This window comes from Bactrocera latifrons, unplaced genomic scaffold (genome assembly GCF_001853355.1).
Source record: "Bactrocera latifrons isolate USDA-ARS-PBARC rearing strain unplaced genomic scaffold, ASM185335v1 scaffold_242, whole genome shotgun sequence".
NCBI classification, from domain to species: domain Eukaryota; kingdom Metazoa; phylum Arthropoda; class Insecta; order Diptera; family Tephritidae; genus Bactrocera; species Bactrocera latifrons.
The window spans coordinates 224-23,924 of NW_017535986.1; the positions used below are offsets into that span (position 1 = coordinate 224).

Consider the following 23,701-nt stretch of genomic DNA (forward strand, 5'->3'; position numbering starts at 1 on the left):
GTCGCTTTTGACCTGCTAAAATTCGAGTTTGATAAGATCAAAAAAAAAAATCCCACTGAATTCTAAGAAATCACTGCTGGAAGATGAGCTGATTAAACACATTGAGCGGTTACCTTTTATAAGGTTGTAACAAAAAACTATTTGAGATAGCCCTTAACTCCATTAGTTTAGAAAAAAAAGAAAGAGCTTTACGAAATAAACTAGGTTATGTTCGGGTATTTTAAATACACTTTATTCATTTTAAAAATGTACAATATTAAAATCTTTCCAATTTTCCTTTGAAAGTCATAATATCAGCTAATGTTATTAGAGCGATGTTATTGAAAATATTAAAAATTTAAAATGGACAGGCAAATTCAATAAGAATATACATATGTATGTTTATCATAACTATACAAATTCTTGCTTAGAAAACTTTTTTTTATGCGCTTTACATATTTTAAATAAATATTTTTTCTAATTAATATAAATGTTAAAAGTTTTTGCTCACAATAACTTCAGCATTTATGTACACTAGTACGCAGTCTGTTACAATTATACTTTTTATATACTCTTAATTTCACTTCCTTATCATAAGGCCGCACATGTACAATGTCTTTAGTCTTTCAAAACATAATAAATTAATTAAAAAAAAAAAAATAAACTAAAAAATAAGCGCTAAATAAGTTAGTCAATTTGATTGATATTTAATATTATTTTAATTATTTTTTGGTTAATGAGCGCAGCTATGCACGTACAGCTAGTTGCTTTTCTAGTGCCGATGATGTGATGAAGATGGTGTAATTTTAAGCTTTGCATTAATTTAGTCTGCAAAAAAAAAATAATAATCATAATAATAAGAATAATAATAAAAATACAGCAAGCATTATTGTTAGCTTTTATCAAAACTATATTTTCCACTTACAATGCTCTCACTGTCATGCACACACCTATACGCAAAGGTTTGTTGTATGTTTATTATAAAAGTCCAAATTTTCCACATTACCTTACGTCCACGGTAGATTGTTGCAAAAGAGCGCTGTGCCAATTAAATAGTAACTTGTAAACCATACTAATATAGATCCAGCTTTTGACCGTAATTTGATTAGATCAAATGTCTTGGGTAGCTGATCGGCAGCAAACCAATAAAGACATGGCGTAGCCGAGCACAATAGCCTTGTTGATATTTGTATATGTACAAAAAAAGTACAAAACAGTGTAAGTACCAATGCATGCAGTACAAAAGGCAACGATTTATATTCTTTTAATAGCTGCATGATAGGATAATGCGGCAATAGGATACGCATGAAATGTCTAAAGTACGTAAAGCAATGATACAGCAAGAACGCGAGCACAGGCAAAGCTAACATGAAATTCGGTAACTGCTTGAACTCGTAGTAACGTAGAAAACCGACATTCCAATAGTGTGATTGTATGTATGAATACGGAAATGGAAAAGTATTATCACACCACGGTGAATTTTGCGGCATTCGATGACCAGCTAATATGTAATTTTTCTCTCGCGCATAGTTCAGCACAGCTTCTGAATGCGCTACTGTATGTTGTGGTACACAGTACTGTTTGAATGCGTAAAAGTAGAAGAATGTAAGCGGCGTTAGTGCACCAATCAGACAAAGTGTTAACTTAACAGCAGCAAAACAGCGACGATATGACTTGAGTATGGTGTGCCGCAGCATAAAATATATGGGATAGCCCGCATTGAGTAGACCATTTGAACGGCTCACAATAGAGAGTGCCAGTGTTACTGTGGTACGCGCAAATCGAAACTCGGAAACGCATTCCAACATCAAGTGTAGCGATAACCAACAAAAAAGCGCTTCCGAGTAGGCGGCAGTGAAAAATATCGATGCTGGATTGAAGCAAAACAGTAACGCCGCATTCCAACTTTTATTGGGATCCTTAAAAATACGTTGTGTGAGTGCATAAAGTGCATTAGCCGCTTTGCAGAAGCAAAATACATTAACCAAAACGGCCACTACCAAACACCAGCTGCGCAATGACACGCCCATATTGAGTGCATATAAAGCATTTGCGCCCGCACGTACCACTAACGGAAATAATGGATAGAAAGCGAGTGTATTCTCGTAGGAATAAGAATATTCTGCAATGTGTAAAAAATATTCGCCATCCCAGTGACGTAGGCCGCCAAGGCAAAATTGTACTGTGTGATCAAGCCAAGAATTTTCGGTGGCATTATGGGAGTTAAATTCGTCGTTTTCGAGTGTTCCTATATGTTGTTGAGTTTGTTGTACAATCGGTGATCGAAATACATCCGATTTGTGATCAGGCATCAGGTGGTTTACAAGTAGCTGCAACACCAATATAATCACACGACTAGCTAGCGCTAATTTCGTTATTTTCTCAGTCATTTTTTATGAGGTAACTAAGGCAATAATGAATCAACGATTAAGATGCGATAAGTTAATATTGATGACGTTAATACTTCGTGGTAGCACTACGTTGTTGTTCATTTAGGTTATGGCTGTTTCGATGCACTGCGGCCCAAATTTAGTTATATCTGCTGAATATGTAAACAATATGTAATATTTAAATAAGATTAAAAAGTCTAAATGCCGGTCAGATTGTCAGGTGATATGTCATGAACAAAAATGTAATACCTTTTCGCCCTAACAACTGCCAGAAAGGTGCACTTACCTTTGTGAAAGAACAATACTGTGGAAAACCGATTGTTTAGAACCAAATCGTTACTTAAACTTCTTACAATGTAATATTAATTATTTATTATCGCAATCTCTTTACTTAACGTGCCACAACAAAAGCTCAGCCGGTTCTACCCAAATGACGTTTGATTCCCATTTATGTCAACTTAGCGATGCCACCTTATCGATACATAAATTGAGAAGCAAAATATAACATTGAAAAAAAAAAAAATTAAATGCATTATTTAAGTTTATACGCTTGCTATTAACATTTCTAACAAAACTAATTAATAATTATTTATAAATTATATATCTGGTATTCCGATCTATAATTAACAAACGAAAAGTAAGTTTGTTTTCAAATAATATTAAATAGTTTATTTATAAAAGCATTTGTATTTCATCGAATTTCTGCTTTAAAGGTTTCCACACAAGCATCAGCTATGCTTTTGTGTATCTCATTGACCTCTGCTTGCGTCAAGGTGCGCTCCATATGCCTGTAGACTATACGGAAGCATACACTAGATTTGTTTGTTTTACGATTCTTAAAGCGATCTACCAAGCTAATCTGTAAGATGAAAAATATTTAACATGATAATCTATAAAAGATTGAAAAAATAAACGTTTTTCTAAAACTCACTTGTTCCACCACATCACCGCCCACTGAACGCACAAGATCGTAAAAATCATTACAAGCAAAACCAGCATCCACATCTACACCCAAAGGCAACCAGAATGAAAGATCATTGCTGCATTGCGGGTACTGAGAGATGGGTTTGTATTTAGGTAATTTATGCAAATTGTCTTCATTAAATTGTTTAAGAAATCCACTATCATTTGACCAGAACAGCCTTATATCAGGGATATCGAAGAGCACCATAGCCAAACGCTCTAAGCCCAAACCAAAAGCATAGCCTATATTATTGTGAGCGCCTGATCTTTGAAGAATCTCGTGACGCATAATACCACATCCAAGCACCTCTAGCCATTTACCATTATAAAGCACTTCCAACTCCCAGGAAGGTTGTGTAAATGGAAAATATGTGTCTACCCAGCGATATTCCAAATGCGCACCAAACAAATCCCGTGCTAGGCCCACCAGTACATCCTTCATTTCGTGTTCCATCAATTTCACTGCTTCAAGTGTATGGCACATTTGTTTCATTTGATCTAAACATTTTGAAGATGTTTCAGGCTTTGGAGCATCCTTTACCTTGAATTGCCAATCCTTTTCAAATATTTCCAAATCTAGATTACGACCGAAAAGTGTGTCCTTCGTAACCAATCGCACTGCATCTAATTGGTGGAACACAGGATAATGGGTACTGTCAATTTCATCACGTCGGTACACTTCACCAGTTACCAGAAAATTATCTAGACCGCAAGCAATTAGCTCTGCTTGATGTGCGGTGGTGTGAGCACGCAATAATTGATTTTGGTTAATGTAATAGCAATCTGACTTGTTACGACTTACATGATCGGCGGGAAATAGTAAATTATCAAAGTTTTGCTCCACTGTCACAATAGGACTTAATTGATCATAAACCGAAAATAATGGATTGCCGCGTGAGTTTCTGTAGCAGGCGTAGAAATAATTAATAATGCGTTGACGTATAATTGAAAGCGGATGGTTGCGTTGCAAATGTTTCTTTACACCCAAATAGGATAATATTTTTGGCGTGACATTTGTCCAATCGTCTGTTGGATAAATTTTTCCATCGATTTCTAAACTGGTCTTAGCATCTGCCGCACCGACACTAGTAGCCATTTGCCGGTTTTGTCTGCATTGATTTGCTCCTGTATATTGTTGACCGGTTTGTAGATATAACCAATTCCTGGACGTTGATGGAGTTGCTCCATTTAATTGACGCCATTGGCGTATAATTAACATGTTGAATTTTAAATGAACGCGTTTAAGTTTACTGTAATGTTATAAATAATACAGAAATTGTTTTGGTTTTTTTTAGTTACATCACCTGTTTGACATACATGAACAGCTGATTGCTTATTCTGGCGATTTGTCAAAATAGAGGAATTTTCGAGGAATTCCTTTACAACTGGAAGTAACGGGAAATTGCTTGTTTTGTTCCGGTATTAAGGAATTTCAAATGATTAAATCATTAAAAACAAAAAAAAAAATATTAACATAAGCAACTTATTTAAATCAAATATAAATTTTATGATATTTATATCAGAGCAAATAGGGTTTTCTCTGTTTGTTATGTTTTAAAGTGGCTTATTTACTTTATAGTGAAAATATAATTTCCTCTGTACGGTTGACTTGACGTCATAATGTGTATTGTGTTTGTTGACGGGTATACTTTGCTGAGCAGAAGCAAGTCCGTATCTTTGTTACAACAATACTTGTATAGTGGTAATTCGTGCATAAATTTTCTAGCAAATATTTTACCATCTCAACATTACAAAGATTTGCGCGCTCATTTTACTTACCGCTGCAAAACAGGGTTTGATCATTACATGAGATTTTACTAATTTTACTCTAATTTACTGATTATTTCACAAGGCGAGTGTCTCATTTCTAAGACTCTTCCCACATGATTATTTTCAAATGAGAGAATTTTCCATGCATGAAATACTTCCAAATTGTTGGCTTGATTTTGCGGGCTTGCCGAATCGAACAAACCAATTATTTCGCAACCTTGATTCAAGTTCTCCTACTTCTTTCCGTATCTATATCTGAAAATGGTTGAAATAACCAACAACTCAACTAAAGAATCACTGAATTTTATTTATAAACCACTTCTATGGAGAATAATATTGAAAAAATATATATTTATATTGACAAATTCCGGGAAATACTGGCTTATCATTGGAATGTCTATCCAATGAGAGCTTTAAATAATTTATAAATACGGCTTATCTCTACTGAGAACTGAACGTACTCAGACCAAAGCTTGAGTACCATATTTATATAAAACTCTGTATTTGCAAAACTCCAAGCAGTTTTCGAAGAGTAATCAACTTGCGCGGTTGTTATAATGGCGGGCCTTAACCTACGTTCATTGGCTGTAATTCTCTTATTTTGTTGTTGTTATAATTTTCACAATGCTGGTGAGTTGAATAAACGCGAGCAATAAAAAAAAAAATATTATTTTTAATTTATTTTTAAAAACATTTTCAAGACGCTTACTTTTGCAAAGCAAATAACCGCATCGGAAAATGTTCTTTCTCTGAAGACTGTGCACAGTCAATGGACAAGTTTAACGCAGATTGCGCAAACTCTGGACTTGTAAGGATATTCATTGCATTTTGGCTTTTTTTTTTTTTTTCTTTGGCAATTTATAAATAACTTTGATATATTTGTTTAGCGTGGTGATGTCGTATGCTGTTTCAGACCAACATATCGCTCGCTAAGAACCACTAGAAGAACTACCACATCTACAACACCGGCCACAATACTGGAACAGGAAGCCATAAATCCTCGTGGTCTCGCTTTACTCAATCAACACAATTGTGGGAATATGGACAATACTCGCGTTGCTCATGGCATAGATGCTGCGCTAGGTGAATTTCCGTGGATAGCATTACTGCTCAATTCTGAGAACGATACAATGTGTGGCGGTTCCGTAATAACAGAACTCTTTGTTTTGACAGCGGCTCACTGCATTTCGAGTGATTTGTAAGTATTCAACAGTGTGCGTAGAACAAAATTAATGAAGCTTTCGAAAGGAGTGAGGAAAAATAAACGACGGAATAATAAAGGGTGATCCATTTTGAGATTATCCACTTTTTTTTTTTTTAAAGAAAAAACACAGAAACTACACATTTGATGAAGAATTTTGATTAGTCCTAGCCATTTAGTTTTTGAAGATTATCTCTTTCAAATGTGTTCCGCGGCTATGTCTCAAACGATTCAACCATTGCGTCAAATTTCCGATGACTCCTTTAATAATTTCGATTGCTAACTGGCATATAACACACGTGATGTTTTGCTCCAAGGCCTGCATCGAAGCGGAATTGTTCGCATAGACTTTAGACTTTGTATAACCCCACTGAAAAAAGGATCTCGGTGGCCAATCGACCGGTTCAAAACGTGAAAATATCTGCTTCCCGAAATGGTCTCTCAATAAACCCATCGATTGATGCGATGTGTGGGAAGTGGCACCGTCTTGTTGAAATCAAATGTCGCCGAGGTCAGGAGCTTCAATTTCAGACATCAAATAGTCGGTTATCATGGTGCAATTGACGTTCGCCATTGACGGTTACGTTTTCACCAGCATCRTTTTGGAAGAAATATGGACCGATGATTTCACCGGGTCACAAATCACACCAAGCCGTTGATTCTTATGGAAAAACTGACGAGCTGCTGCTAACGGCGTCGAATCGACTCGCCACGGTCTTTTCGTCGTGTACACTCTGTGCTATGGCTGCTATATCTACTTCACTTCGTCCGAGACATGGCCTACTCGGTGGAATATTATCCAATAATGAAGCCTGAGTCTCAAGATGGGTGATGGTGTTGCGAATAGCACGCTCAGTAAGCTGAGTATGTTGACCATAAGTTGAGCTAAACGCGCAAAACACATTCTTTATAGAACGTGAATTTTCGTCATAAAGTTGTACAGTTTGTAAACGTTGTTCAGGCGTAAGTCTTTCCATGATGAAATGCTAAACAATATTGAACAAAAATAACATGACAGCTTAACACAACTCAATTGTGATATGTCAAAAAAAATCTATTGAAAAAAGTAGCTCTATTTGGCTTACCCGCTAGCAATATCCATATAAGCAATAAGCAGACTTCACGTGCAAATTATATTCATCGGGTTTTTATGATATATTTTTGCAGACAATTTGTGCGCCTGGGCGAACATGACCTGATGACCGACGAAGATTGCTTAGCCAACGGTTATTGTCAAACATTTGTACAATTTCGTATAGATCCAATGCAGAAACCATTTATACATCCCGACTACAACACGGTGAACAAGCACAAAGATGTTGCTTTGATAAAACTTCATAAAGCTATCGACTTTCAAGGTAGATATGCGGTTTTATTACTCATTTATGAAATTGTATATTGATTTAATTAATCCTGATTATTGCTCATTAATATTAAACATTTTAATATAATTTCTTCCTTAAGTTAACCAATATATCAAACCCATTTGTTTGCCAACATCACCAAGTGATTACGCTATGTTGCCAACGGATAATTTAGTATTAGCCGGTTGGGGACTAACCGAAAGTAATGATGGTAAGTTGTAAAAGTCTGCGCAAATATTTTTATATAAAATATTAATGTTCTCCTTTCTTCACACATATATGTATAGTGCGCGGGTCTGATGTTCTTCAGAAAGGTTATCTCAAACTCGAAGCTTTGGATATTTGCCAAAATTTGCACTCATTATATGATATAGATCAATCCAAGCTCTGTGTTAAGTCTGATACAAACCAGACGGTTTCTTGTCAGGGCGATTCTGGTAGCCCAATATTTTGGAAAACCAAGTACATGAAGGGCAGGTTCAAGCGAATACATTATACGCAAGTTGGTTTGGTATCCTTAGGTGGTAAAGTATGTGGCAAGTTATCTTCAATACCATATGCATACGAAAATATCACCGATTCCATGCCATGGATAACGAATACTATTTTAAAATGATGTCGCTATAATAAAGTATTTGATTAAGATACCCAAATTAGATTTTATTTAAGTACAAGTAATGTAGGGGTATATTGTTGTAACCGCACATTTAATACTCTCGCAGTTTCATGTTTCAAGGCAGGGACACATTTTCAGGTACTGACGGAACTTTGTACCAACACAAGTAAGAAAGAGCTAAGTTCGCGTTTAAGGAAATAACTTCAGATGCAAAAGGTTTGTAAATTATATGGAATCAATTTCGCCCGCGGTGGTGGCCGATGGAGTACTGGCCAAGCTTTTCAAATACGGCGGCGAAAAAGTTATAAGAAGCATGCATCTGCTTCTTTGTAGACCATACAATCTGCGCTAACTATCACAGGATAAGCTTCCTAAACATCAAATTTAAAGTGACTTTCTCTCATGCGACTTCTTCAATCTATTGWATGGAGAAAACATGTCATGCTGCAGAGCTAAATGGAGARAGTACAATCTTCTACAAGAGTAAACAACTGTTGACATCACCGACGTACAAAGACCAAACCCGTTGTTGTTTTTGTTTTAACGGTTATCTAGTCGTCCCCGTTAGGGTGGTAAAGGTCATTTGTGTTGTCGTCGAGGTCATCGAACGGGAGGCCCAAGAAACGTGCTGTTTCCACGGKGTCGGACCAAACTGAGGAGGGTGTTAGATGAGATGAGACCAAAAGACCAAACACGTTCTGCTATATGGTGCAAAGGCGTGGCCGATGACAACATCTGATGAGTCGGCGTTACGAGTTTACSAAGAAGAAAGGTTCTGCGGCAGATTTCTGGTTCTTTTGCGCATTGGCAATGGCGTATACCATTGTCGAAGGAACGACGCTCTGTACGTAATATAGTATATGACGACATCGACATAGTTCAGCGAATTAAGAGGCAGCGGCTACTCTGTTATAACCGCGGAAGTGGTGTTTGCGCCAATAAAGTAGAAGCAGCTCTCATATTTTGACGGACAGGTATACAATTTAATGCCTTCTTTACTGGTTTATTGCGATTTTTGTAGCTTATATGGGGAATGGACGAGATTATCCTCCGATTTCATAATGCGTTACTTTGTATGAGATCGTATTCGTTCGGACTCAGATACAGTTTTGTCATTATGAGTTCATTGTAAGACCAAGATTAACAAATATCGAAGTAATGAAATGTATAATATATCATCTGAATAAATTTCATCGGAATGAACTACAATTTCCGGTATTTTATTACAAGTTTTTTATCGTCTTCAAAATAGGCTCCTAAGCCAATACACTTGTTATAGGCCTGGGTCAGTGTCCTTTACTAAATGATAGGGTTCGTTTCTTTGCTAAAACATCAGACAAAATGAGTTGAATCGATCTAAGTGATATTGAGACCCCCCTCTGCCATTTTTCTGATACCAACACAACGATTTCCAAGCACTGTTCCTTTAACGCTTTCGATGTTATCGTACTTAACTGAGGGTTTCATTAAATATTTTCGCTGCAGTATATTTCAAGCTGAGGTCTTAGCAATTGTTAATGTAATCCTATTAGCASCCGATAGAAGAGACTGTAGGTCACTGTCTGGKGGCAACACACASCCKCAGAATGGGGTTGACAGATCGAGAAKAATGCAGGAAATGTCTAGATCAAGGCAACAGTGGAACATCTTTTGTGCATTTATCCCGCATAAGCAAGTCTACGCTGTAAGCAACTGGGGTCCCTATGATACACTGTAAAAGGTATCGACAGTGAAGCCATATAGCTAAATTCGCGCCAAGCACAGGCATCCAAAGGAAGACTACTTCTCATGGAGTGCATCTGAACGAGTAACTGAACGTTATCGCAACGGACCAAAACTGGTCTATGCGTGGCTCATTGGCCTACCAGTCTAACCTAACGTAACCAAAGTCCATTATAAAGTAGATTCCACAAAACACTTCTGCAATWTTTTCAAGAATTCCGTAGCTAAGCTTCAATCGGGAACATAGAATTTCAGCAAACCCGTTGTTCAGCTTTTTTCAWRGCATAAATCGMCGGACAAACTTTTCGCATCTTAAGAAATTTGGCATTTATCCAATATGCGGAGATAAAATTTCAGACGAACACAAAAAATGTTGTACCAATCTTGAAACATAATTTGATGAGATGYCGGGAAAGTGATAGGACCGAGTCTATTTAAAAAAATKTATTGAACCAATCGTTACAATTCTTTRAAAACTTTGAAAATAGTCTCCTTTTGCGWCGATGCAGTGYTGCCARCGCGATTTTMAAGCATTGAAGGCGACTCGGAAGGCATTCTCCGGGATRGCCTTGAGAGCCGTGGATGAAAGGATCATCGGMATTTACAGGAAAGGCAACAAWAAGTCCGGGGGCCGCATCTGAGCTGTMGGGCGGCTGCGGAAGCGTTARGATACCGGCMTTGTTTAGGTRGTGCATTGTGAGCCAAGGCGTTGTCATGGTGCAACTTTCAATCAGCTGCGATGTCTTGTCGGACCCAATTGATCCTTTGTTTGAGTCTCTTGAGGACTTCCACGTAAAACTTGGCTTTGACGGTTTGTCCAGGAGGAAAAAAATCCATTGTGGACWATGCCTTTAATGTCAAAAAAGACAGTGAGAATTGTTTTCACTTTGGATTTTCTCATTCTTCCGGTCTTCATCAGCGACCACTTCCCGGCCCTCCAAAAGGGCCGGTTGCCACCGAAATACACCAATTCTTGCTAAAGCAACATTTCGGTAAGTATGATCAACCTCTCTGTCGCAGATTTAACGAGTTTCAAAATGAATTTAATCGCGTATCTCTGCTCTAACGRACGCTGCATTGTCAGCTTGCAACACGCACAGAAACACGTCGCGCGAAAATGTTTGTCCTGACTCTGCAGATGCTCGGAAACAACTGGCCAGCCACTCTTTCGTTAGCTAAGAACGTCTTCTACCAAATCCAGTCGGTGCACGCACACTCCAAAGTACAGTCGCGACAGTGGAAAATCGGTTCTATTACTTTCCGGACAAACCCTGTAAATAAGTATCTGCCACTTCGGACTGAGTAGGCAATTGAGAAGTAAAGTCCTCTATCGACGAACAAAACCAAGCGATATAAGTCACTCATAATGCCCGTCCTGCTATATGGCGCTGAGGCTTGGACGATGACAACCACAGATGAGTCGACGTTGCGAGTATTCGAGAGAAAATTTTTGCGAAAGATTTATGTACCTTTGAGCGTTGGCCACGGCGGATATCGCATTCGATGGAACGATGAGCTGTATGAGTTATACGATGACATTGACATAGTCCAACGAATTAAGAGACAGCGGCTACGTTGGATAGGTCGTATTGTCCGAATGGACGAAAACACTCCAGCTCTGAAAGTATTCGACGCAGTACACGCCAGGGGAAGCAGAGGAAGATCTCCACTCCGTGGGAAGGACCAGGTGGAGAGGGACTTGGCTTCGCTTGGAATATTCAATTGGCGYCACGTAYGAAAAGAAGAAACGACTGGCGCATTGTTGTTAACTCGGCTATAATCGCGTAAATGGTGTTTACGCCAATAAAGAAGAAGAGAAGGTAAATTGGTAATAAAAAACACTACATTTAATACTTCAAAACAAACAATTCTCAAACAGTATATAAAATGTGGTAAGTACAAAAACCGATTAATTCGAAGTGTGACAATATCAATAATAATGTCTATATGAGTATAATGAAATGTTAACCTATCCTAGATCTCGACAGTTGTACTGCGGCTCCGTGCCAAGCTGCGTTCGTAGTCATGCTGTCGCGCCATATGATTGTTCAAATTCCCCACACACTGATAGGACTTGCCGCAAGTGGGACACGAAAATGGCTTTTCACCGCTATGCACCAATAGGTGAGAGCTCAAATGACCGCGCGTAAAGAACGCCTTCTCGCATTGATCACACTTAAAGGGACGCTCTTGTGTAACGACATGAGAGCGCATGTGCGTGCGCAAGACCGATTTGGTGGGCCAACGTTTGTCACACACCGGACAGTCGAAGATGCGCGGCTTGGCTTCACCAGTGTGTATGCGTAGATGTGATGAGAGTTGTGTGCGCAAAACGAAGCGACGATCGCAGTGCGTGCATGCAAATGGCCGCTCGTCCGAATGTACCGAACGTTGATGATAGCTAAGGCTRTGACGTGAAGCGAAGGTTTTGCAGCATTCTTTGCATACGTACTGCAGTCCATCGCCCAACTTGTGCACGGAGATCATGTGTAGTTTGAGCTGAAATTTGCGTGTGAATTTCTTTTCACACTCGGGACAGGGATGCAATGACTTCGGCGTACATTCCTGTGAGCTGTCCGTATGCGAGGCTGAGCTGTCGGTATGTTGCGGACTAACCGGTGCTTCTTCATTTATATCCGGCTCAAGGTTGCAGACAGGCATTTGTTTTTTAASATCCATTGTTGTCGTATCGTTGAGTAAACGCATATCCTTCMCTGCTTTATGCATGAGCCCCTTTAGCGGTGGCGGCTGYTCYACCGCCGCTCTACGCTGTRCACTCACTGGCAGCGGTGCGATGTTATGCTCTTCCAATTGCAAGAGATCATCCAACATGGCGAGCTCATTTGGACCTAAAAAACGAGTGGTATTTCACTTTCTATCAGGCTTAGGTATGTTCATTTCATTTTAAGTATCAAATTTGGCTTACCCAAGTCGCCAGTTAAATGCAGACCAGTCACACAACCCAAATCTGCGACGCCTTGTTGACCCTTWGTATCCATTATGTTGATAAATTGCAGCGCCTCTTCTATGGCGCGTTCCGTATCCGCATAACGGCGCAGCAGTTCACGTTCGCTCTCCTCACAACGCCGTCGGAACTCCATTGCGTCACGTAAACGTACCAARCAATGGTCACATATGACGTCCGGCAGTCCGTCATCGTGCTCGACATGCAGATTCGGCGCACAGCTCAATAAGGCGGCACGCAAACTTACGCTACCGTCTACGCTGTAATTACCGTTACTCACACAATCACTGAAGCTTATTTTATCGAAAATACCATATGTAGCCGCAGGATTCTCACGCAAACAACAACGGCATATTTGAAAACTCATCGTCGCATTTACTATATATTTCAGTTGTGTGGGGACTCTAACAAAACACTAGTCTTACACTATTTTTTTTTTTGTTTTGTTTGTTTTTTTGCACGTAACTCCGATTTTAGTTTCATTTGTTATTCACGAGTTGCTCGAAACCAGTCTTGACTAGTGCGTCAAGGCATTCTAGCCGTAACTCTCAACGTCGCGGTCGCTACTACAATGCCAAATGAAAGCGATTGACCAGCGTAGCCGGCACTCGAACATCGAAAGTGCCAGCATAATCTAAGGTCACCGCATAGTGATAACACAAACGTGGATGACAACGTTCCCCACTTGCTATTGTTATTGTTATTTGTATTGTTATTATTGTCGTTACAGCTCGCTTGCATTCAGAATGTTTAGCAAATGTTTGCGCTTGATAGCCCTTGACCGCTAGCTCAGCTGCTGATGCTGCGAAAAATCGGCAATGCCATGCGATRAGCAACGATTCCAGAGTTCGGCGCGCAAGATTCGTTTACGACTGATAAGCGGACGAGATACGCAGCATAGATTGTGTTTCGTTTGTTGATAAACTCTCGTGTGCATTGAGAGGTTTATCTGGCAACTATTGTTATTTTTGTAATTTGTGTGTATATAAATAAAAATTTTAAAACAAATATATACATATATTTTGTTTTGAATTGATATGCAACTCTTTCAATTTTATTGCTATTTTGTATAAAAAGTGTTTTACTTGGTAGCTAATCGARCTCAACGCAACGCTCTGCTTTCATAGGGAATTTTCCTCTCATTCTACTTTACGTCSTTAATTAGCTGACTTTTAGCTGATAGTGCAAATCTGTTTATATATACATTGGCGCATCTAGATTGCTTCTTGTTTACATTGCTGTTTACACTAATTAATTATTTGCTTATGATTAATCACTAAGCGTTTAATAGAATATGCTRGAAAAAAACATTGATGCTTTACCCTAACGGAAATTATTGGATAGTAGAAAAAGTCTTTTCGTATTTTCACCATAGATGTCGTTRCAATCATATATATCCAGTGCTCACAATCACAGTGTGTCATACCATATTGTGTTGGAAAGATGAGATTTTAAGCTTCATTTCACTAAAAAAAATTAAATTCGGGGAAGTTGAAAAAAAAAAAAAAATTACTGCTGTTCAAAAAAGAGTAAAAATAATGTTGAAATCCGATATATATTTTTTTTTTGTATAAAAAAGGGAGGAATGCCACGCAAGTCACCAATGAAATTTGTGAAGTTAACAGAGACGATGCTGTATCAGTTCGTGTCCGTTCTGCAAATTTCGAAATTTTGATTTACACTGTTGACAGTTTTACACTGATAGAGTAATGTCTCTAGCGGAAAGTTCGTATCGCTTATCGGTTATTGTGATTATAGACTGGGTTAGGTTTTGTAAATAGACTCATRAAGCCATGCGTAATTCCACTTGGATAGTTAGAGATGCTTATCCATTTTTATTCCTAGAACTGCTAAGTAWGRRTCGAAAAGACTGTCGCATATCGATAAAATGACCTGCTATGAACTATCAGTTCAATGGACGCTTTTCGTTTCACTCTACGTCAGCAACTCTTTGCAACCTTTCAAGTGCTGTTATCCGAGCTTGCTGAACTCGYCCCACGCCCATCCTAAAGGAATTTAGGTAAGCTTCTTACAATCTCTTCGGCTTCATAATTCACGATGATTACGTTGTGGCCAGGCATCCAAACAAATTTAATATGGCAGTAGTTCCAAGTGAATGAAAATCAAAGAACTTTCCTCACTTGCGTGAACTTCTGCACGTGACTCCATCCACCATGCTGCTACCTTGATGCCTGCTAGAAAGGAAGTACATTGGTCTGGCAGAAGACACCCCCACCAACGCTGCGCCTCTTTGTTCACGGGACCTATGTGTATAATACCATTTAATGCCATTTTTGGTGATACCAATAAGAAACGTTCATCACAGGAATAATCCAATATTGTGTTTCACCATGRTTACGTGAAGCCAAAGCACAACTTTCCCGCTTCTTTCTTCCCTTCTAAAAAGCTCCTTTATAGCAATATAAGGCAGCCCATGCCTTCTTTAATCCCTCCACAGCATTCCCCTTCCACAATTGCATTTTAGGAAGGATGTAGTCCAAGTTTCCTTTTCGACGAAACGAAGTCGAGAGCTCTCCAATGAGAAAAGGGATGCATCGCCTGAGTCTGCATCTGTTGTTATTGGTATTGTGGTGCCCAAGAGTCGACTTTTATTGTAAATTTSAAATATTTTGGAAAACCTTTTCGAYATTYAGGCTTAAATTTTCCAAACGGTAAACAATTAACTACAAACTCACTCGCAATACTCGTGTTTGATTACTAACCCACGTACATAAGTATGATTCTAAAGTATGTGATAGTTTTGTTTACATAAWGATTTCTGGAAATAAATGCGACAGGGTAAAGGTTATACTAGAATTTTCCGAATGACGAATTGAATTGAATTCAATATTATTGTGCAATGCTCTTAAATAATTACACGAGAAATACTGAAAATAATCTATGTATAAATCTTATGTGCAGAAATTGTAGAGGATTAGACCGCAAGTTGGCTCACCTCACATTTACCTTCAATTAAACCTACTACATGTTAGTAGGGATGTGAAAAGTGTAAAATGTTTTGATAACTTTCTTTAAAGTTTTTTATAAAAAATAATTGTTGAAGGTTGGATCCATGCTTGATTTTAAAATGATGTTCCTTAATACTGCGATAACTCTCAATTTTTAAAGAGGAATCAATTCAATAACCTACAAATATAAGAGACGAGATATTTTTTGTGAAATAGTAGATACTGAGTTGTGAATTTTTCATTCCAATAATAAGATAAACATAATAAATCGAAAAGCGAAGGACTTTCCTATTAATATTAAGAGCTCATACTCTGATAGAATTTTGATTGAGGTGTCCAGCAACCATGTTTTCGTCTGGCTACTGAACCAGTACAAGAAAGACATAAGTGACTAAAAAGAACTCACGATGAAATTTACAAAACATTCCAAATTGAATAGGGGGATCATGATGTAATGGACTGCTTATGTTCTTAAGGCAAGATCACCAAGATCAAGCGTAATTTTTACTTATACGGTCTCCAAAGGACTGTAGGATGGCTGTTGGCCTAATGATCGGTGACAACCTATAAGCATTACATGGGAGCTGGATGGGCACAAGTAACGACAATACATGCATAAAGTAAAGGGACTCCACCCATGCTTCTGACCAGCCTTACCTAGAACTTGTCTTAGATCTCTGGGAGTTTCGCCATTCATGGGAATGAAGTATCAAAAGTATTGATCTTATAACGCATCCTGTATGAAAAAAGTTTTACCTCAAATTAACTGAACCCCTGTCTGACATTACTAAGGAACAATAGGTTTTTTATRTGTAGCGATACAGCCGGCCAGTATAACCTAACGTAATGTAATTAAACAATTTTTCAAGGTATGAAATGAAAAATAATCGAAATTTCGACTCACTTTGCTGATCAACTGTTTTTATATTGCTAATGTCTAATACTYCTTTGGTTATATTTTAAATATTTCTTTTCTTTCGTTCTTTATCGCATTTGTTTCCCAGCTCTGCCATGAAGGTTTCCATATTGGAGAGTAAAATTAATTAGATAGTAAAMAAGAAAAAACGTTAACTTCGGCTGCACCGAAGCTAATATACCYTTCACAGGTGCATTTCTTTTACAAACTTTGTGTTCAGTTTGTATGGAAGCTATATGYTATAGTAAGCTGATCTGAACAATTACTTCGGAGATTAAGCAGTAATCCATGTCAATTTTCGTGAAGATACCACGTCAAATGCGAAAGTTTTCCATACAAGAACTTAGTTCCGATTGTTCGGTTTGTATGATAGCTATATGCTATAGTGAGCCGATCTGAACAATCTCTTCATATACTACATTATTATCTTAGAAAATAGCCTGTGCCAACTTTGGTGAAGATACATTGTCAAATGAGAAAGCTTTCCACACAAGAACTTAATTCCGATCGTTCAGTTTGTATGGCAGCTATATGTTATAGTAGTCCGATATCGGCAGTTACGACAAATGAGCAGTTTCTTGAAAAGAAAATGACGTTTACAAAATTTCAAAACGATATCTTAAAATCTGAGGGATTAGTTCTTATATATACAGACAGACAGACGGACATGACGTAAAACTTCGTGACAAACTTAATACATCCTGTTCAGGGTGTTCAGGGTATAAAAAGTATTAAATATTAAGGCGTTCATTAAAATGTACAAGTGTTTCAAATTCAATCGACGAAGCTTGCCTATACATTGCATAGAAGTCTATATTTCTTGCTAATTGATAAGCACTTTCTTTCCGTTAATCACTCATTTACATAAAACACGCGCATTAGTATAMATAATATGTATGTATGTATCTCTTCGTACGAACATACTATATATACGAGTATGTACATTTAAAACTAAATTGAGTTCTGATGAATGAAACATAATATTTATTCCTTATATCAGTTGAATGAACTTTGAATTTCTATGGACAAMTTTTTGTATACATTAAGGCTTACAAAACAAATGCGATTATATAGTAGGGTTTCATTTTGCTGTGAGTAACGAAGTGTCTATTAAAATTATACATATTAAGTGTGGAGAATATTTGGCATATCTATAAGGGAACATCGGAAGCCKTTTTTTGACAGATCCCATGTGAGTCGTWTCAAGTTGTCATGTTAGTTTTCTTCAGTATTGAACTTCGCYCAACWTATGGTCAACATAATYAGACTACTGAGCGTACTACTCGCAACACCATCACCCATTGTGACATCCARCAWACMTTACTGSATAATATTWCACCGAATCGATCACGTCTAGCAAGCAGTGAAGAAAATATARCAGCCGTAGCTGAGARTGCGCACGACGAAGACCGTGGCGAGTCGATCCGACGCCGTCCGCAGCAACTCGGACTGATGTATGGAACGACTTGGCGCATTTTACGTCGAGATCTTAAATTGAAAGCGGACAAAATACAGCAGTACTGAAGCCGCCTGACCTTCCCAAGTGAGATCGCTTCGCTCTAGAATTTCGAGCCAAATGTGGTGCAGCGATGAGACCCATTTCTGGGTCATTGGGTATGTAAACAAGTAAAATCGCCGCATTCGGAACAAAACATTCCCCATTAAATTTGAAATGTCTATGGTTTTTCTTTAAAAAAGTTGAAAACCTCAAAATACGTTTCCAGCCAGCATTTCTCTAAGATCTGAKAGCAGGAAATAGTCGCTGGGAGCCAGATCTGGAGAATACTGATTTTGCTCTGCCCGTTGGTAGACATATACGCAAAGTAGTCAGTCAGTTTTCGAGATATCGATCTAAAATTTTCCCCCAGGCCATTTTCTCCCCAAGAAACTGATCATTAATTGGAATCGCCGWTGTCGGACCATTAAAGCATACTATGTTCACCATATAAAACTGATCGATCAACAGAAAACTTTTTTATTTATWGTCCAAGGCATTTTTTCGTTTTTCTTGCTAAAACTGTCTTTTCAAGTTTTAAATCATCCTCCCTTCTTCATTTCGATGCTGATACTCTCTTACGCTTGGTCAATCAACTATATACTATATACATATATACATATATTTGTGGGGAAGTGTGAGTCTTCTGTTTGTAAACATTGACACATTGAACATTAAATCGCTAGTTAGCAGTTAAGGGGTTAGGGGTAGTCAGAATTTACAAAAAAATAATCTTTTTTTTTTGCATTTTCGTTAAGCCTAATATCTTAGMAATATTCTCTGAAAATTTTACGTTCATCCGATAATTAGTTTTTGGGTTATTCGACAAATAAAAAAGAGAGCTCAAGCACTTCAAGGCGCTAGTGTGAAACTTTAAAGGCTTTTTTTTCAAAACTATGATTTTTGAACTGGTGACAACTGTAACTCGAAAACCGCTCAGTAGATTTTAATGAAATTTATACAGCCTTTAGAGTACACAATAAACTCGGGCCAGATCTAAAGATTTATATTTTTCAAAAATTTCAATTTTTTAAGACCAATTAACTGTTAATTTTTTCTCAAAAATTTAGAAAAAAATTCGCTGAGGCCTGCCATTTTGTTAATTAAAACAAAAAAAAAAACCTTCGTCCCAGGATTATTTATTTATAAAACAGATCTTTTTCGTCCGATTGATTTTAGATGAATCTCCAAGGACTTATGGTTGTCACCGCAAGTACCTTTTTTTGGAACTGGGTCAACACAAACAACTATAACTTTGGAAATGAATTTTTTTGTGAAATTTGCGTGACTTCAAGTCAACTCATTCCATAATAATGTCATATTACTACTTTTGTAAAATAACACGATTTAATAGCAACAAAAAAAAAATACTGAAAATTCTTATTTTTTCGCGCCTCTGACTATACCTAACCCCTTAATATAAGCACATGTGCTAAGTAGATGACGGTCATACTCTCCAATCAATAAATCGCTTATATGCCCTTAACTTTAAACTATCAACATTAGCTATAAAAAACTAATAATTTACTTATAAAAATATATTAACTCTTAATATGAAATTGGGATGTTATAAACATAATATATAAGTCATTCACTTTTTATTAATGACTCTTTTGCCACCCAAGTGCTGTGTGATAACAGCGGTCAAGGACATGGCAATAATTTTGAACATTAAACACATGTGAAATATTAAAATTAAAARGAAAGAAACAATAACAATAATATTTAAGTTTACATTTGAGTACATAACACTATACGGCCAATTGGACTTTTTTGCTGGGTATTGGACCATATACTTTTTTTCGAGCTATCGAATCGTCGCATTTCTATATTTTTTAAAATTAGTCTTAAAAATCGATTTTCGAAAATAAGCTTATTGAAAAAATCTATATTCAGATTATGCAAGTTGCTAAAAATATAAATATAGCGACAATATAATATCTATGTTTTCTACTTACWTCAAAATATATTTCAATGCTATAAAACATATTTCGGTCAAGCTCACATGACAGATGCCACAAGCTTTGAAAGTTGGATCTTTAAAACATAAAAATATTTTATATTTMGAAAATACAAACACGACTTCGAAACCTTGCAGCATCTGCCGTATGATATTGGGTGGTCGAAAAAGTTTTTTCGTATTTCTAATCAAATTACAATTTATTTTTTTAATATTTAAACTAATAAATAAACAAATATGTATCATTTTGGTCGACCACTTCTTGCCATTTTTTGACTAGAGGCCATATTCCATCAGTGTAAATCGAAATTTCTAAATTTCCAGATCGCAAGCGAGCGCACTATTGTTGTGCTACATGAACTGATGCAGCATCGTCTCCGTAAGCTACACAAAATTACATTGGTGGCTTGCGTGGCATTCTTCCCTTTTTTATACAAAAATTTCAAAATATAGCGAATTTCTTCGTCATTCTCACTCATTTTTTTGCTGAAATGAAACTTAAAGCTTTCTGGCACTATATGGTATGACACAAAGTCATTGGTAAAACCGGAGATATACGACTGCACCGCCATCTATTGACAAAATACGAAAAGACTTTTTCGACTACCCAATATAAAAATCCAAAAAACCGTTGAAATAAGAAAAAAAAATTTGAAGTTCGAAATTCGAAATTTCGAAATTCGACTTCGAAAAACGCAGTAATATAAAAAATTGAAAATAGTTTACCATTAGACACCATTGAAATAAGAAAAAAATTTAAATCTCGAAATTCGAGTTTCGTCTTCGAAAAACGCAGCAATTACTTTTTGATTTATTACTCCACCTCCAAAAAATATTCGGTCCAATACCCAGTGGAGTGTTGTACAGTGTAATACTAGAGCGATGSCTAGTATGGAAGCTCACGTTGCGTYTAATCGCATAAATTATAATTATAGACTGATAAGCGTCATAAAAATTAGTTTACGTGCAAATTATTGTATATATATGTGCATATATGCTATGTATGCAAATTAGGGTGAGTCAAAATTAACCTATAGAATATAAGGGTTAATGTATATCATAAATTTTAGTSGCCCGTTCTGAACAATTAATTTGAAGATTATTGCGTTGCTTTGGGAAATATTCAATATCGAATGTCCTGATCATATCTGGTCAAATAAATAAGTTTTCCATACATGGATTTTATTTTAATCGGTTCCGACAAATGAGTAGTTTCTTRAAGAAAACGTGTGAAAAATTTCATACAGATATCTCAAAAGSTGGGAGACTATTTCGGACAGAAAGRCGACTAAGCACGATATGCTGATCATTTCATTATACAAGTATATTTTATACGGTCTTCGACGTTTCCTTGTACAAAACGAGATAAATAGATATGGTAAGGTTATGGTATGAGATCCATATTAAAAAAGATCACACTATATTCAATAAGATGCAATATATCCGAGATTTTGTAGAGAATTATAAAGAACTCAGGTAAAGTTGAGCTCGATCCGAACAGGGATCTCTCTTGGATAGTTTAGAACGCTGGTATGTTTCGTGACCTAAAAATAGAATATATCATAAGACCATTATAAATTTACAAACACTTTAAGCCTATCACAGCTTTGCGGAGACGTTTCTGTTATATATCTGGTTCGACAAAGATAATACTGCTAAGATGTTTCAATATCCGTCAAAGGCTTGACTAAGGGGAAATTGTCTGAATGTATCTGGTTCGACAGAGATAAGACTGCTAATATGTTTTAATATCCGTCAAAGGCTTGACTAAAGGGAAATTGTCTGAATGTTTCCACCTCTCTCTCCTCCACACCACTTTGATAACTTGTGTCCGCCCAGGGTTTTAACCCTACTGTCTAAAAGCCTATTGGACAATATCCAATAATAATCCCAACGATTGCGGCAAGATGGACTTTGCTAAGGGCAAGTAATTCAGAAGTTCTCCTTTATTCTATTTTAGGGCAAGATTTCTTGCTGTCGCACAAAAGCGGGTCGTCGACTAGCGCCTGCTAGTGCTAGAACGCAGGATACCAAAGGAGATCCAATTCGGTTCCATTCCACTGATCGTCTTTGCRCTTGCCAGGTATTTCACTATGACCAGGTGCCCAACCCCTGTCTGATAACGAAATAGCTTGTTGCTATTTTTAGTGATGACATAGCCTCTTTGCTTAGCTTATAAAGTAATATATTTTAAAAATATAAATAAAAGATAACAATTTTTAATATAAACATTTCACATGTTTTTATACGGGACTYATGCCTTCAGTTTCTTTCCATTCATTCACACCAAAAAGTTCAATAAAATATTTCTACTTGAATATCAATATGTGCATATATACGAAATAATATTATATACTAYATTCATATGTATGTATGTATATAATACCTGTTAATTGCTTTCATATATTTTTGTAATAATGACAGGCTATTTTGCTATATTTATTGCAAGTCGAAATTTATTTTTAGATTTTTACAAATTTCATGAAAACAAATGAAGAAATTTAATGTTTCTTGGTTTTGGATGGTGATAAGCTTAGCAGCTGGTGTCATAATGTCATTTCAAATAAAATTTGTCACGAATTCTGAAATYTCAAGCTTATTATCTATTATACGTATTATACTACGTACTATGAGCAAAAACTAGTAAGACTTTGTAATAAAATAATTTAAAAATTCTTAATTTAYTCCTCAAAAYCTAAGTATGTCGCCGCCTCAAATTAATCCCCCTTGGCCACTTTTGCTATCCTCTAAGCTGTTGTTRAAGTCAATWWCCGGAATAGCCGTCAATATGCGTAGCGATTCACGTTTAATGTCTTCAATTGACTCAACACGCTCTCCTTGGAGCSTTCGCTCGAGTATGCTGAAAAGGCAGAAGTCACATGGAGCTATATCATATGATGTTTGCGGCACGATATTGGTTGAAAATATGGCGAAAAACTCACGAATCATCAATCTAATATGCGACTGCCGACAATTGGCAATATAAYCTTGATTTTTGACCTGCTTTGACGTGGTTTTTCCGGTTTCAACTYACCTTTTTTGGCCAATTCAGTTTCAAGTACGTGAGYATAGATACAAGACTCATCGCCATTAATAATACGTTTCGATATTCGGAGAKCATTGTTCTACAGAGGTTAACGCGACCTTATTTTTCCAAAAATTTTAGTTACTTTGGAACCAACCGTGCTTTCACTTTTTTAAGGTCCAAATTATATTTCAAAATGGTTTTCAAAGATTCTTTCGATATTCCAACGACGCCAGTAAGATCTCTGACTGTTTCTTGTYGATTCTCAAGCACTAATTCCTTTATTTTATTGACATGTTGATGTTGATGTCACGCATGAACATGGTTCCTCGTCAACGCGTTCTCGATCCTCTTCAATAATTTGTA

General features: G+C 36.9%; 4 protein-coding genes across 6 annotated transcripts; 1 reads left to right on the forward strand and 3 right to left on the reverse strand.

The window, feature by feature from the left end:
* Nucleotides 1–294: 294 nt before the first annotated feature.
* On the reverse strand, nucleotides 295–2,818 carry LOC108969158 (GPI mannosyltransferase 2-like). 2 transcript variants are annotated; one of them, XM_018933717.1, is made up of 3 exons: nucleotides 2,656–2,818; nucleotides 905–2,518; nucleotides 295–807 (listed from the first exon to the last, which is right to left on the reverse strand). In XM_018933717.1, exon 2 carries the CDS (start codon nucleotides 2,367–2,369, stop codon nucleotides 987–989), a length of 1,383 nt encoding a protein of 460 aa, XP_018789262.1. In that variant the 5' UTR covers nucleotides 2,370–2,518; nucleotides 2,656–2,818; the 3' UTR covers nucleotides 295–807; nucleotides 905–986. The 2 variants fall into 2 exon arrangements, with proteins under 2 accessions (XP_018789262.1, XP_018789261.1); XM_018933716.1 differs by having other exon boundaries at nucleotides 905–2,521.
* A 189-nt stretch (nucleotides 2,819–3,007) lies between these two features.
* LOC108969161 (probable phenylalanine--tRNA ligase, mitochondrial) lies at nucleotides 3,008–4,761 on the reverse strand. 2 transcript variants are annotated; one of them, XM_018933719.1, is made up of 3 exons: nucleotides 4,637–4,761; nucleotides 3,301–4,582; nucleotides 3,008–3,228 (listed from the first exon to the last, which is right to left on the reverse strand). In XM_018933719.1, the coding sequence occupies exons 1-3, from the start codon at nucleotides 4,645–4,647 to the stop codon at nucleotides 3,061–3,063; spliced, it is 1,461 nt and encodes a 486-aa protein (XP_018789264.1). In that variant the 5' UTR covers nucleotides 4,648–4,761; the 3' UTR covers nucleotides 3,008–3,060. The 2 variants fall into 2 exon arrangements, with proteins under 2 accessions (XP_018789264.1, XP_018789265.1); XM_018933720.1 differs by having other exon boundaries at nucleotides 4,650–4,760.
* An 854-nt stretch (nucleotides 4,762–5,615) lies between these two features.
* On the forward strand, nucleotides 5,616–8,320 carry LOC108969162 (chymotrypsinogen A-like). The gene is made up of 6 exons (XM_018933722.1): nucleotides 5,616–5,732; nucleotides 5,804–5,910; nucleotides 5,990–6,300; nucleotides 7,471–7,661; nucleotides 7,768–7,878; nucleotides 7,955–8,320. The coding sequence occupies exons 1-6, from the start codon at nucleotides 5,660–5,662 to the stop codon at nucleotides 8,281–8,283; spliced, it is 1,122 nt and encodes a 373-aa protein (XP_018789267.1). The 5' UTR covers nucleotides 5,616–5,659; the 3' UTR covers nucleotides 8,284–8,320.
* Nucleotides 8,321–11,830: 3,510 nt separating this feature from the next.
* On the reverse strand, nucleotides 11,831–13,907 carry LOC108969160 (zinc finger protein 567). Its single transcript, XM_018933718.1, has 2 exons — nucleotides 12,932–13,907; nucleotides 11,831–12,854 (listed from the first exon to the last, which is right to left on the reverse strand). The coding sequence occupies exons 1-2, from the start codon at nucleotides 13,335–13,337 to the stop codon at nucleotides 11,980–11,982; spliced, it is 1,281 nt and encodes a 426-aa protein (XP_018789263.1). The 5' UTR covers nucleotides 13,338–13,907; the 3' UTR covers nucleotides 11,831–11,979.
* Between the last annotated feature and the right edge of the window lie 9,794 nt (nucleotides 13,908–23,701).

Bases quoted from the DNA above. Each gene is read 5' to 3' on its own strand.
- LOC108969158 (XM_018933717.1), bottom strand. From the start codon at position 2,369: ATGACTGAGAAAATAACGAAATTAGCGCTAGCTAGTCGTGTGATTATA.
- LOC108969161 (XM_018933719.1), bottom strand. The intron at 3,229-3,300 runs GTGAGTTTTAGA...TTCATCTTACAG, and splicing joins GCGGTGATGTGGTGGAACAA to ATTAGCTTGGTAGATCGCTT.
- LOC108969162 (XM_018933722.1), top strand. From the start codon at position 5,660: ATGGCGGGCCTTAACCTACGTTCATTGGCTGTAATTCTCTTATTTTGT. The intron at 6,301-7,470 runs GTAAGTATTCAA...ATATTTTTGCAG, and splicing joins CACTGCATTTCGAGTGATTT to ACAATTTGTGCGCCTGGGCG. The intron at 7,879-7,954 runs GTAAGTTGTAAA...ATATATGTATAG, and splicing joins ACTAACCGAAAGTAATGATG to TGCGCGGGTCTGATGTTCTT.